At 36.8% G+C, this 13,840-nt stretch overlaps 2 protein-coding genes and 4 non-coding genes across 6 annotated transcripts; 5 read left to right on the forward strand and 1 right to left on the reverse strand.

Annotated features, from left to right (window-relative positions):
- Positions 1 to 503: 503 nt before the first annotated feature.
- baxa (BCL2 associated X, apoptosis regulator a) lies at positions 504 to 6,059 on the reverse strand. Its single transcript, XM_067418831.1, has 6 exons — positions 5,959 to 6,059; positions 3,680 to 3,728; positions 3,433 to 3,591; positions 3,176 to 3,311; positions 2,989 to 3,093; positions 504 to 2,090 (listed from the first exon to the last, which is right to left on the reverse strand). The coding sequence occupies exons 1-6, from the start codon at positions 5,987 to 5,989 to the stop codon at positions 1,992 to 1,994; spliced, it is 579 nt and encodes a 192-aa protein (XP_067274932.1). The 5' UTR covers positions 5,990 to 6,059; the 3' UTR covers positions 504 to 1,991.
- Positions 6,060 to 11,669: 5,610 nt separating this feature from the next.
- On the forward strand, positions 11,670 to 13,724 carry rps11 (ribosomal protein S11). The gene is given in 6 exon segments (XM_067419175.1): positions 11,670 to 11,699; positions 11,701 to 11,718; positions 12,486 to 12,620; positions 12,809 to 12,884; positions 13,116 to 13,245; positions 13,532 to 13,724. Coding segments are annotated over 6 exon segments (513 nt in total). The 3' UTR covers positions 13,656 to 13,724.
- Positions 12,255 to 12,338, forward strand: LOC137057180 (small nucleolar RNA SNORD35). Its single transcript, XR_010900437.1, has one exon. It is a non-coding gene; the product is annotated as a small nucleolar RNA SNORD35 (small nucleolar RNA).
- Positions 12,654 to 12,741, forward strand: LOC137057158 (small nucleolar RNA SNORD35). The gene has a single exon (XR_010900435.1). It is a non-coding gene; the product is annotated as a small nucleolar RNA SNORD35 (small nucleolar RNA).
- Positions 12,921 to 13,003, forward strand: LOC137057191 (small nucleolar RNA SNORD35). Its single transcript, XR_010900438.1, has one exon. It is a non-coding gene; the product is annotated as a small nucleolar RNA SNORD35 (small nucleolar RNA).
- LOC137057147 (small nucleolar RNA SNORD35) lies at positions 13,338 to 13,421 on the forward strand. The gene has a single exon (XR_010900434.1). It is a non-coding gene; the product is annotated as a small nucleolar RNA SNORD35 (small nucleolar RNA).
- Positions 13,725 to 13,840: the final 116 nt, after the last annotated feature.

Raw genomic sequence — 13,840 nt, forward strand, 5'->3', positions numbered from 1 at the left:
CTTAGTGTATTTCAGTTAGCAACCTTTCTTATTTTTTATCTTATTTCAACTTTATTTTAACTAACAAAACCATTTATATAGTGTTTTTTTAAATAATATATAACTATATATTATGTAGTTTTAGTTTAAATGAAAAATAACACTGCATTACAGTCAAACTATATTTCTTTCACATGATTTAAAAGACAAGGATTATTTTAAATGCTTCAATTATGTTGCAGAAAATGTATGCTAAATGTATTACAGCTAACAAGTGTCCATTGTGCACGTGAACTTCAATTCTGTGTTAAACATCCCAGGACACACCTCATGAAGTCTTCTAGAATAAACCCAGAGTGATAAACATATTATATATATGTTTTTTTGCTTAACATTCAATACATGATTTGCATGCTTTTGTTTGTCATTTCAAAGTTCTGATGCTTTTACCACTATTTTAAAATGCAAAATATGATAAAGTGTAGCTGTGTCTCTACCAAAAGACAAAACACACACACCATACATTTAAATTGAAATCCATAAAAACAATTTATTGTTTCATTTTACATCTTACAAAACAAACTCATGGGCTCACAGCATGTAGACTGCCTCAGGGTGCACAATTCATACCATTTTACAAAGATGTAGAAAAAGATGAAAAAGTGGTGGCTAGTATCATAAAAAGGCCAAGGCACTGTCAACGAAAGAATCAAAAATAAAATAAACCGTATCCAAACAACCAAAAGAGAAAGAAACACGTATATATATATATTAAAAGAAATAACAATTGCATGTAAATGTAGGACTGTGGTCTGACTAACCATAGTTAAAATACAGTACTAAGACTTTGCTGAGGTGAAAAGCTCAACTGATCTGCTTTTAAGTCTGAGATAAGTCTGTGCCCATGCGCTATCCCTTAAACACAGAATGTTTGCACCAGCGCAAGCTAATCTAACTGCTTTTCACAAAGTCCCCTTCTGTGGAACGAATCTACAAGTGTCTTGATAGTCAGGCAGGACCCTCTACTTTTAAAAAAGGAAAATATTTGGTTCTGTAAAAAATGCGGTCGTCATGGCTCAGAGAAGTTTAATGCATTTAAGAGTCACTAGTACTGTCCATCCCTGTCGTAGGAGGGCCTCGGCGCTAACGCAAACTAAGACACGCCCATATACCACAACCAGAGTGCTGATTGGTCGGCTGTACTGCTCAAATGCTGCTGCAAACACTTCATAAACGAGGCTAAAATTGTACCTTCAAGTATAATCAACTTCGTTGACGTTTCGTAGCTCCGGCTGCAATGAATTGGTGGAGACTTAACATAGAAAGAAGAGAAGGAACAAGGAAGAGAGGTGAAATTCAAACAATAGCAGAAAACAGCCTGAGCCCATTCCTTATCTTTTAGATGGTACGCTCAAAAAAAAAAAAAAAAAAAAAAAAAAGACATACTACATTATTTCAACACTTTATAAGCTATTATAATTTTTTTTATCAAAGGCAATTGCCATTACGGACTTTGAAAAAAAAACAAACAAAAAAAAAAAACATTATGACTCCTAAATCAGAAATTCCTGCATTCAAACAAAGTTAATAAATTAAATCAAATACCAATCCAGTATTTTATATAACCTAGATACCCATAACCCCATACTAAGAATAAATAGCTAAAATGAAGCCTAAACATGAACTCTTGCTTACTAATCTCTCATTTTTTCAGTGCAAATATTAAGTTGTAGATGAGAAAGGACACAGGCTCAGGAGTAACAAGAGTGGCTAAGACATCTGCATCATGCTTGACTCTCACTCTTTCCTCCTCTTCTCCCTCTCTCTCTCTCATTCTGTGAGTTGATGTCATTTTCAACTCTTTTTTTGTCTTTCTCTGTATATCTCCACTCCAAATCCCTTTCTGTCCCTCCCCACTCATCTTTCCGTTCCCTTGCTGGTCTGTTTCACCCTCTGTTCACTGACTCAACTCTCATTTCTCTCACTCTCCACCTTCTTATAAGTCCACGTGTTCACATCTTGCGGATCACCACTACTGTGGTGAGAACTCCAGCCAGGAAAACCCCAATAGTTTGCCATGTGGGGGTCCCGAAATAGGAACGGATTCCCTCCTGAAGGAGAAGAAATGGGATGTTTGAGATGAGATGAAGTAATAAGAGTGGATAAATATATATTTCATGGTAACTTTTTCTTTTACAAGTATTATGTATTATATGTATTATTGATTCAGAAATTCCATTACATTTCTAATTTTCTAAGTTGACACAATCAAAGCAAAATGGGCGTTTATTATAATAATAATGTTTTTTAATTAACCAATTAAAAACAATTAAACCAAATCCCAAAAAATTACACTACCATTCAAAAGTTTGGGGTCAATACAATTTTGAAGAGTTTTAAAGAAGTCTCCTAAGCTGACCAAGGTTGCATTTATTTGATCAAAAATACAATAAAAACAGAAATATTGTAAAATATTATTAGAATTTACAATAATTGATTTCTATTTGAATATATTTTAAAATGTCATTTATTTCTGTGATATAAAGCTGAATATTCAGCATCATTACTCCCACATGAAATCATTCTAATATGACGATTTGCTGGTCAAAAAACATTTATTGATATTAATGTTTTTTTTGTGAGAACCATGAGACACTTTACTCAGGATTATTTGATGCATAGAAAGTTCAAATAGAAAACTTTTGTAGCATTATAAAAGTATCTACTGACATTTTTGACTATTAAATGCAACCTTATGGTATAAAATTATTAATTTCTAAAAAAAAAAAAAAAATCCTGACTGACCCAAAACTTTTGAATGGTGCCTGAACATTGAGATTCACATTGCAGAGGTTAAATGTTCATGTTGTTTTGTGTCTTTTGTTTATAGCGGTATCAGAATATTTTGGTAAAGGTCATTGTGGCCTGTGTGGAAATATCACACTGACACTGATATTTCACATGATTTTAAGGAACTGATCAAATGAAGAAGTCCCTGTCATTGCTTACCCATCCACCCTGTTCCCGGATCCAGTTGACAACATGTTCCTGAATGTAAGACATAGTCCAGCTTATGATGGTTCTGATGATGTCAGGAACCTTGGTTGAAATAGCCTGAGATTTACAAGAAAGATACATTTGTAAAACATCAAAACAATCTATTTCAATATGAGACTGAGCTTGCTTAGGTCTTTACCTTTATGACCAGCCGGCACGCAAAGTAGAAAAGCGCCACCACCCTGCCCCAGTTGAACTTCCCATCAGAGAAGATCTCACGGGCCACTCTCATGAAGACGTCTTGAGTCGGTTGAAGAGCAGAGTCATTTAACATCCTAAAGCAAAACGACAATGAAGATGTATCGCTAAGTTGTAGCACACTGCCATCCAGTGGCCATTTCTGAGCATAGCAGGAGTTTGTGTCAATATCACCCACAAGCTGGACCCCTTACTTACCTTTGCAGCTGCATATTTCCATCCAGCTCATCTCCAATCTGCTGCAAACACTGCGCAAGGCGTTTATGGCTGGGGTCACACAGCTCAACACCACCTAACTGACTCCGGGTTACTTCAGCATCACCGTCTCCATGACGACGAACACGTTCATAAACAAAGCTGCAAGACGGGGGCGAGATGACTGAGGTAATGATGAAGAACAAAGAACAATATGGGAAATGAGAAGTACAGAGAAGATGATACTCACTTATTGAGAAGTGCAGAGCCCAAGGCAAGGACCTGGTCATCGCCAATGCCTTCAAATGACAGGAAATCAAGAGAGCAGAAATATTTTACATTTATTAAGCATGATAAACACAAGTAAAATGTCAATACAAAGTTTAAAAACACTTATGTGAACTTGAAAGTCAACAGATAAGCATCTGAGTGTGTGGAATTGTTCTCTACTGTTTATTACGTGACTCAGAACAGTAGTGAATAATTCTGCACACATTTGGTTTCAGTTTCCTGATGAGTCAAGCTGATGTAAAGAAACTAATATGCATGAGCTGTCTAGTGGAGAAAGAGACTCGCTTAACCTAAATCCTCATATATAACTAATTTTGACTATTAGTTCACATATTTGGATATTCAAATAAAACAAAAGGCCTCTGTCAAAATAACTCAGAACTAGATCACTGCTCTTAAAGGGTTAATTCATACATAAATGAAAATTACTCATATGCATGTCTTTTCAAACCAATAAGACATTTGTTCATCTTCAGAACACAAATGAAGACCTTTTTAATGAAATCGGAGAGCTTTCTGTCCACTGAAAGGTTGTAAAGACATCATTAATGTAATTCATGGTTTAACCTTCATTTATTAGGAAACACGAGTGCTATGTTGGAACATAGATATACAAAAAAAGACATTTACCACTTTATTTACAAAATATTAATCTCCAACACATTCACACAATCTGCTCTCATCTTACGTCAAAGAAACACGCATGTGGTGTGGTGCTCTTGTGAACATGGGTTGGAGATTTTATAAATAAAGTGGTAAAATTCATAAAATGAAGGTTCAGCCACTGGGTTCACATGGATTACTTTTATGATGTCTTTACTACCTTTCTGTGGCTTGAAAGTGGTAGTTGTGTAGACAGCGGCTGTAAGTGTAGCTGTGGATGGTCAATGGAGGGAGAGAAAACTCTCAGATTTCATTAAAAATATCTTCATTTGTGTTCTAAAGATGAGCAAAAGTTTTTGACACGATCACAATAAATACAGGCTGTCTCAAAACTAGTTAGCTGCCTTTTGAGCGTCACAAACATATCATAACTAGATAAGCAGATTGGAAACAAAACCAATTTCTCGTCTTATTAAGTATGTAACCCTCCTTTTGTGTTTGGGTCCATTTTGACCCATAGTAAACTGCTTGGAACACACTTGTTCTTGTAATTGAGACCTTTTCTCATTTGGGGGGTCATGAATGCAATATTGTCTACGCATAGATGTGTCTTGGAATGGGTGTACCATACACATTTTGTGTCTACGACGGTGTTAAACGTCAATTTGAGTTACCAAAAATTCGACTCTTGCCGATTATTCACGTAGTAATTCAGGATAGACAAAAACACAGTTTGGAAATTGATTCATGGTGTACTCACTTACATTAAATTCTGAGCACAAAACAATAACAAAGTTGTAGGCTACTTTAACACAGCAGGAGTGTTTTAAAAGGAATATTACAATTCTGTCATTATGTCCAAAGCTATGTAACGTTATGAGAAGTTAGGCAGAATGACATCTTCGGCTGTTGACTAGATAGCAGCTTTCTTTTTTTTGTGTTCCACAGAAGAAAGACATTGATACTGTTTGTAACAAAATACAATTAAGAGTCAACGTAATTTTAATTTTAGGTGAATTATTCATTTAAATCGACAGCAACTCAACTCGAAAATTATATAGGACCATTTTATCGCTGATGAATGTTTACTACCCCCTCATAGGAGATCATCGCTGAAACGATGATGTCACCTCTTCTGGAAATCAACAACATCGCGGTATCGGGCATGTGAGCACAGCCAACACACGCGCACAAAAGCTGTGTCAAAAAATAGTGTACCGCCTATCTAGGCATCATATGCGCCTTCTGAACAAACTGAAAGTTCGGAAAAGTCCTATGATGCTCGTACATTTGTTCGGAACGCAGGTGATGCTCAACTGCTGTCTGTGTAGGCGGCTCACTTTCAAAAACAGTCAAAGGAGACTGTGGTTAGTCTATTCAGTTCGAGTTATTGTTGTCAATCAGTAACGTAAGCTCTGTGCAGCTGATCGTCCGGTGATCGGTATGTGTACAGACATGTTTCAGACAGGCAAGCGGTGTTGTGACAGTGAACGGCACTGGGTAAACTTACAATTTACGTTATAAATATAGTCTAATCTACATGAAACCGTGAGCCTAGATACTCTTTGGGGAATCTGAGTTACGAATCGAAAAAAAAGACGAAAATCATATTTTGAGCTTAAAAGCGGCACTTACCCGTATCGCCACCACCCGACGGCGCTGCCATATTAGCATGAAAACAAGTGAGATCGCTTCCGCCGCGTGACGTCAATCAGTGATAGACAGGAAGAGGGAAGAGAGGAAGTCAGTCACTCAGTCACCGGAGCTGCAGAGGAGGGATTAGAGGAAACATTCTTGACTTATTATAAGAATCTCTTTGACTCACATTACAAGTAATCAGAATTCACGGTTTGGATATGCATTTCAAAATAACAATGCAATTTTTTTGTTTATTTCGGGTGTTTTTCCTCCTCGACTGTGAACTCAATATTCATAAGCCATAAAAGTCTTAATGATCAAATACGATACAAAATATGAATGCATACTTTTTATATGCAACTACTAGACAACTAATCCCTTGTTACTGGTAACATTAGCCTATTAGGATCTTTTGTGCAGATGTCATTCATTTCAGACTAGTATGTATACCAGTCTTACTTACTATTTGATTATTAAAGGGATAGTTCACCCAAAAATGAAAATTTGATGTTTACCTGCTTATCCCTTATCCCCAATGTGTGTTATACGTATTTAACTGTAATATATACATAATATATATATATATATATATATATATATATATATATATATATATATATATATATATATGGGCAATTCTTAGACTACAAGCACTTTCATGTCCTTTGATCATATTTTTAAAAAAACATTTAATTTTGAAAAAATTGACACTTTCATAGTTGAATGTACAATAAAAGTACTTAAGAAACTTTTTACCGGTAGTCTATAATGATTTTTTCACCTTTTTAAACATACATGCAAATATTGCTGTTCTGTGCTTGTCCCACTTCTGATCTTCAATAATGAAAAAGAAGTGTACAAATATGATTCATCTATTTTTTTTTAATATGACTGAATAAAGTATCAGTAAAATAATCAAAACATAATTGAGGTTTTTAAGGTCAGACAATTATTAATGTGATTTTATATACAAAATGTAGTTGTCCCACAGTATTACGGTCATTTCCACCACAACGCTGTAATATGCCTTAAAGCGTTTTTTTGAAAGATTGGTTGGGTAGTTTCTATAGAGATGAACAATGACATCACAGCACATGTCTGACATGGAGGAGATTTTAAATTTCTCCAGCAACATGGAGAAGAAAACTTAAGGTAAATATTGCTTGAAATGAAAATATTTTTATTGTATGTAATTTCCAAACATGGCGTAACATCAAATGAGTTTGTAAATAAATAGATTTTTTAACACAAATAGATGTATTTTTCATGCATGCAATGCTTGCTACCAATTCATAGCTAATCTGTAATACTAGCTGGATTTTTTTTACAAAATACTTATAAAATTAAATAAATAAAATTATCATTTCCATCACCGTCATTTCCACCACATTACCTTCTTGGGTGGAAATGACAAAGGTGAGGTGGAAATGACATTTATGCTTACAAGGTGAAGGTGCAATTCATTAGCCTGACAAGCTAGACCCACATCAAGATGTTTGACAGGGCTCAATCCGAGGGACGGGATAAACAGTTGTCTTTCAAACTCCCTCTGCACGCGATAGGATAGCGCTACAACCAACCAGAGCAACGAAGGTGAAACAGAGCTTGTTGATAGATTAAACATTTGCCATATCCGGTCAGCAAAACTCCGAACACATCTTCCCTTTTTAAGAATGACTTCAGTGCCGCTCTTTGTTCTTTTCTCAGAGAAAAGCTTAACTCCAAGTCTTCCAGAGTCGCGGTCAAAGCTGATTCGAAAGAACGCCGCCGTTCGCCAGTTTCTGTGTTTACTAGAAGCATGCAAATGCAACTCGGCCGCCATCATCATGGCCCCGCCCACCGACTCTATACACGATGTGATTGGCCCGGCAAGAGTTTGGCGATTACAACTCAGAAGGGTATTGAGAGTTGCTAGACGACACTTGGCTGCAGATTAAATTTGCTGCCACTAGGGTGCGTCTAGATTTCTAGGCTAGCAATTCATAGATTGAGTGGCTACATATGAATATTTTATTTATTGAAATGTACAACGCTAATGTATTTATTCAAATATATATATTTTTGAAATGCCTTTTCATCTATTTTAAGATGCCGTGGAAGTCAACTGGAGCAAGGTCTCAGTCCTATAGGGACAGACTAAAAGAGGACCCTGTCAAATATGAAGAGCGACTGAAGAGAGACAAGAAAGAGGGATTGTAAAGAAAAAAGAAAGAGGGATTGTAAAGCCAATTGCAGATTTGTCAAAGCGCGAACAACGCAAAAGAAGAAGACAATGGAGAACCAACAGTCTAAGAATTGCCCATATATATACTCTGTTATATTGCAGCCATTTGCTAAATCATATAAGTTCATTTTCTCAAGTTTCATTTTTTTCTCATTAATATACACACCGCACCCCATATTGACAAAAAAACACAGAATTTGTGACATTTTTGCAGATTTATTAAAAAAGAAAAACTGAAATATCACATGGTCCAAAGTATTCAGACCCGTTGCTCAGTGTTTAGTAGAAGCACCCTTTTGATCTAATTCAGCCATGAATCTTTTTGGGAAAGATGACAAGTTTTTCACACCTGGATTTGGGGATCCTCTGCCATTCCTCCTGCAGATCCTCTCCAGTTCTGTCAGGTTGGAAGGTAAACGCTGGTGGACAGCCATTTTCAGGTCTCTCCAGAGATGCTCAATTGGGTTTTAGTCATGGCTCTGGCTGGGCCATTCGAGAACAGTCACAGAGTTGTTGTGAAAGCACTTCTTCATTATTTTAGCTGTGCTTGTGGTCATTGTCTTGTTGGAAGGTGAACCTTCGGCCCAGTCTGAGGTCTTGAAGGTTGGAGAAGGTTTCCGTCCAGGATATCCCTGTACTTGGCAAATTCATCTTTCCCTCGATTGCAACCAGACTGAAGCTCTGCAGCAGTCCCTGCAGCTGAAAAAACACTCCCACAGCATGATGCTGCCACCACCATGCTTCACTGTTGGGACTGTATTGGACATGTGATGAGCAGAGCCTGATTTTCTCCACACATACCGCTTAAAATTAAGGCTCATCAGACCAGAGAATCTTATTTCTCACCATCTTGTCCTTCAGGTATTTTTTTTAGAAAACTCTATGCAGACTCATGTGTCTTGCACTGAGGAAAGGCTTCCGTTGGGCCACTCTGCCATAAAGCTGCGACTGGTGGAGGGCTGTAGTTATGGTTGCCTTTCTACAACTTTCTTCCATCTCCCGACATCATCTCTGGAGCTCAGTCACAGTGATCTTTGAGTTCTTCTTTATCTCTCTCACCAAGGCTCTTCTCCCCGATAGCTCAGTTTGGCCAGAAGGCCAGCTCTATGAAGGGTTCTGGTCGTCCCAAACGTCTTCCATTTAAGGATTATGGATGCCACTGTGCTCTTAGGAAAGCAGAATGTTTTTTGTAACCTTGGCCAGATTTGTGGCTTCCCACAATTCTGTCTCTGAGCTCTTCAGGCAGTTCCTTTGACCTCATGATTCTCATTTGCTCTTACACGCACTGTGAGCTGTAAGGTCTTATATAGACAGGTGTGTGGCTTTCCTAATCAAGTCCCATAAGTATAACAAAACACAGCTGGACTTAAATGAAGATGTAGAACCATCTCAAGGATGATCAGAAGAAATGGACAGAACCTGAGTTAAATATGTGACTGTCACAGCAAAGGGTCTGAATACTTAGGACCATGTGATATTTCAGGTTTTCTTTTTTAATAAATCTGCAAAAATGTCAACAAATCATTGTTTTTCTGTCAATATGGGGTGCTTTGTGTACATTAATGAGAAAAAAATGAACTTAAATGATTTTAGCAAATGGCTGCAATATAATGTAAAAATGTATAAAGTGTGTGTGTGTGTGTGTGTGTGTGTGTGTGTGTGTGTGGTCAATGCATTTTTAATTTGGTTTCAAATAAATTATTTCTGTTTTTCTACATGGACGTCCATTCATTGTCATTTCCACCACCTCATTACTTTAAAATAAAAAAAAATTGTATGAAATTGTGACCACTCATTAAATATTTCTGCATAGTTTATGGGATAATTTTCCACTTAATGTAATAACACAAGTAGTTATTTTTCTGAAATGTATCTAACCAATGCAATATTATATTTCAGGTTGTGGTGGGTGTAAGCTTTGTGTTTGGGCTTCGTGACAATAAATTTACTTAATCCACAAATCTATGGTAATTGCAACATCCTCCTGGGACCCAGAAAAAAAAAGTTTTTTGAATTTTGTATTTTTTTCATGTCATTAGATTGTTTAGAGCATAAGAAACAAATGGACAGATTATTTTTTTGGAAAATGATATTGTATTCATATGTTATGATATGTCCTCTGTAGTTGACACCAGGACTCAGTTGTTAAATTTTTTTAATGAAATGAAATGGTATGTCAAAGCATTCAGTAATATCTTTTATAACATAGCTCAGAATCATCTTTAAAAAAAGTTTAAGAAACTTAAAGATGTATTCGTGAATTAAAAATAAATCCCATTGTTTTTGCCTATACATGCAATCTCACTTTATGCAATATGTGGGTAAAATGGCCATAGTTGGATTTTCCCATTCAGTACAATGTATCGGTATATTGCATCTAATTTGCATATTATTGTGTTCTTGGTGCAACATGTAATGAAAAAAAGAAGTGTAATAAGGGGAGTAATAATTGGCAACATTTTCATAATAATATGTAATATTTCATAGGAATATTGATATGTAATTTATTTCCCTATTTACTTGTTGTGTCTCCAAAATGCCTGATAAACATTATTTATGTCCCGGTGTCCTCTACAGTGGACATTTATGAAATCAATGCCTTGTTTTGTAACAAAGAGTCATATTTAGATTAGAAACCCCATAGAATTTTCCTGAGATGTTGATTTATAACAAACAATTAGAAAATTAATCAGATTTAAATTATAATTACAAAATATTATCATATTTCCATAAGAGTGCTAAACATTATTGTCAGCCATTTTTAAAGACCAAGAAGTTGTTGTTGTCCTGGTGAAACCTCCAAACATTTGGTATCTGTGCAAAGCCCTGAATGTGCTAAAGGACATCCTGACTCAAAACTGTGACGTGTGTGATGTCACAGAAACTCACTCAAATATAATGTCCACTACAGTGGACAAAAGTCTATTACTGGGTCCCATATAAATTGATAAAACTATCTGTGAAAGTGGTCTTACACTGTTAATAAATTATGTATATCATAATAATTTTAAATAATAATCAAATATTTACATGTGATGGAAATGACATTTGTTCAGTGCGGATAGGAAAATATGTCAACCCCCCCCCCCCCCCCAATTTGTCCTATAATGTAAGTGCGATCTCTTATGGATCATTAATCTAGAGTAGTTATTTTAAACACTCCCCCCCCCCTCAAGTTCACAAGGCCAAAAGTGCCTGTAGTTAAATAACTAATATGTATTACTGTATTTAACTATGCACAATTATAGGTTACAAATAACCTATATGTTTTAATTTACCGCACACCAAAGAAAGACAATGGATGAAAGTATCAATTCATACGGCAACATCAGCCACTTGACCCACACAATGTTATTACAATTATTTTAAATTTGTTTAAATGTAAGGAATGAAATAAAAATAATTTCGGAATAAAACTCTGCCTCAGCCACGCCCAAAGTGTGTCGTCATATCCACGAAAACCCCTCTTCCGTCCGTCTCGCGCATGTGTAGTTCTCTTTACGACTCGGCTGGCGAAGATGGCGGACGCACAGGTATGTGAGCTCAAACAGCGTGGTCATGAAATTCCGTTTGATTTCTGGTTAAACTTCAGCTAAAAGCCGTACATTCTGGTAGATGAACAGTGAGGAAACCACCATGGAGGCAATGATGTCCAAATGGACCACCTTTAGGACTAAAATACGCGTTTCCATCCTCGGCTAACTGGAGAGAAGCGTTATTGAACGGAAACGCGAGCGGCCTTTTCTTACCAGACCAACAGAACGTGACTTCTAAAACATGCAAGTGTTTATATGGACTACAGTTGTTTTTAAATAAACCGCTGGGGTTAGTATACCGAGTAAAGTTCGTTAAGTGATTTAAAAATATATATTTTGACTGCAAAAGTATCCTAGCACATGCAAAGCGGCGCCTTTAAGGGTGAGGATATTCTTGTAACAGCTAGTCCAGTAGCAGTAGTACACACAGACTCCAAAAGAGAACTCTGAATATACTTTAATATGGAAATACTTATGTAGTAGGGTATGCGGATTTGAAGTTTTGGATTTGAACACATGCTTTAGTTCAGAGCTGCAAATGATGATATTCTCACGACGGTCTTCCAAGTCTGCAAGGCTCTGACGACAGTGCCTTATGGCATATCTGATGCAGCATAACTTCTGGATTGTTTTAAGCCTTTTTGATGCCTAGTCAAAAACATCCAAATGCCTAATAACCAGGATTTTATGTGGTCTATTACATTACTTGAGCATCAATATCTATTGTAAGGAGTATGACTGACTCAGTGCTTGTTCTATTTCAGAACGAGAGGTCTTACCAGAAACAGCCCACCATCTTCCAGAACAAGAAGCGGGTTCTGGCTGTTGAAGGAAGTGCCAAAGAAAAGCTCCCACGTTACCACAGAAATGTTGGCTTGGGATTTAAAACCCCCAGAGAGGTGAGCTTGTTTGCATGGAAGTGTACCTTTCACAGCAGAGGATGTTTTATCTCATGACGGTCATCCTAGACTCCAAGAGAGCTCTGAGGATACAGCCATATGGCAATGCTGATGCTGTTGAATGTGCTTCCATTATGTAACCAAAAATGTTTTCAAATGACTAAAGTTCTTCTGCTTTACTTCCACAGGCTATTGAAGGCACTTATATTGATAAGAAATGCCCTTTCACTGGAAACGTGTCCATTAGAGGCCGTATTTTGTCCGGTGAGTCTTTGTGGAGTTAATGTGGTTTTATTGGGGTGCAGATGATGTCTTATCACGATGGTCTTCTGAACCTTAAAGGTTTTGAGGATAATGCCTAATGGCTTTACTGATGCCTCCTTTTATCTAATTTTGCTAATCTTTGTCCTTTTGGAAATCCAAAGATGTCCTTAAAGATGGTTTCCTGGCCATAGATTATACAACGTGACCTTATTTGCTGTCACCTTTTTCCAGGTGTGGTGACCAAGATGAAGATGCAGAGGACAATTGTCATCAGACGGGACTACTTGCATTACATCCGCAAGTACAACCGTTTCGAGAAGAGACATAAGAACATGTCTGTCCATCTTTCTCCATGCTTCAGGTAAATTTCTTCCTGATATGCTTGCTTTTAAGTGACCCAACTTTTGTAGACCCTTTGTGGATTTGAACATGCGTTCTAATCGTGAGCTGAGCTGCAAATGATGATATTCTCACGACGGTCTTCCAAGTCTGTCAGGCTCTGACGACACTGCCTAATGGCATTACTGATGCAGCAATTAATCCCTAAAATGTTCACACTCAGTGGTTTTGGTTTGTATTTAGTTTTGAACATGTATTGTGCAAGGCTGTTTTTTCTTAAGTTTAATTATTATTCTCTATATTTTTAGGGACGTGACTGTAGGTGACATCGTTACTGTTGGAGAATGCCGACCTCTCAGCAAGACCGTGAGGTTCAACGTCCTGAAGGTCACCAAGGCAGCTGGAGCCAAGAAGCAGTTCCAGAAGTTCTAAAACTGTTGATTTAACAATGGATCCTCTGTGTTTTTCGGAAAAAATAAATAAAGATCAGTTCTTTAAATATGTTGATTTTCCCTGGTAAACTCTAGTCTAATGTCACTTTGCAAAATCATTCTGCACTTATATGCCCGATAAAATTTCATAATTTTGATGTCTCAACCTGCCCAATTAAAATAGGC

This window comes from Pseudorasbora parva, chromosome 2 (genome assembly GCF_024679245.1).
Source record: "Pseudorasbora parva isolate DD20220531a chromosome 2, ASM2467924v1, whole genome shotgun sequence".
NCBI classification, from domain to species: Eukaryota; Metazoa; Chordata; class Actinopteri; order Cypriniformes; family Gobionidae; genus Pseudorasbora; species Pseudorasbora parva.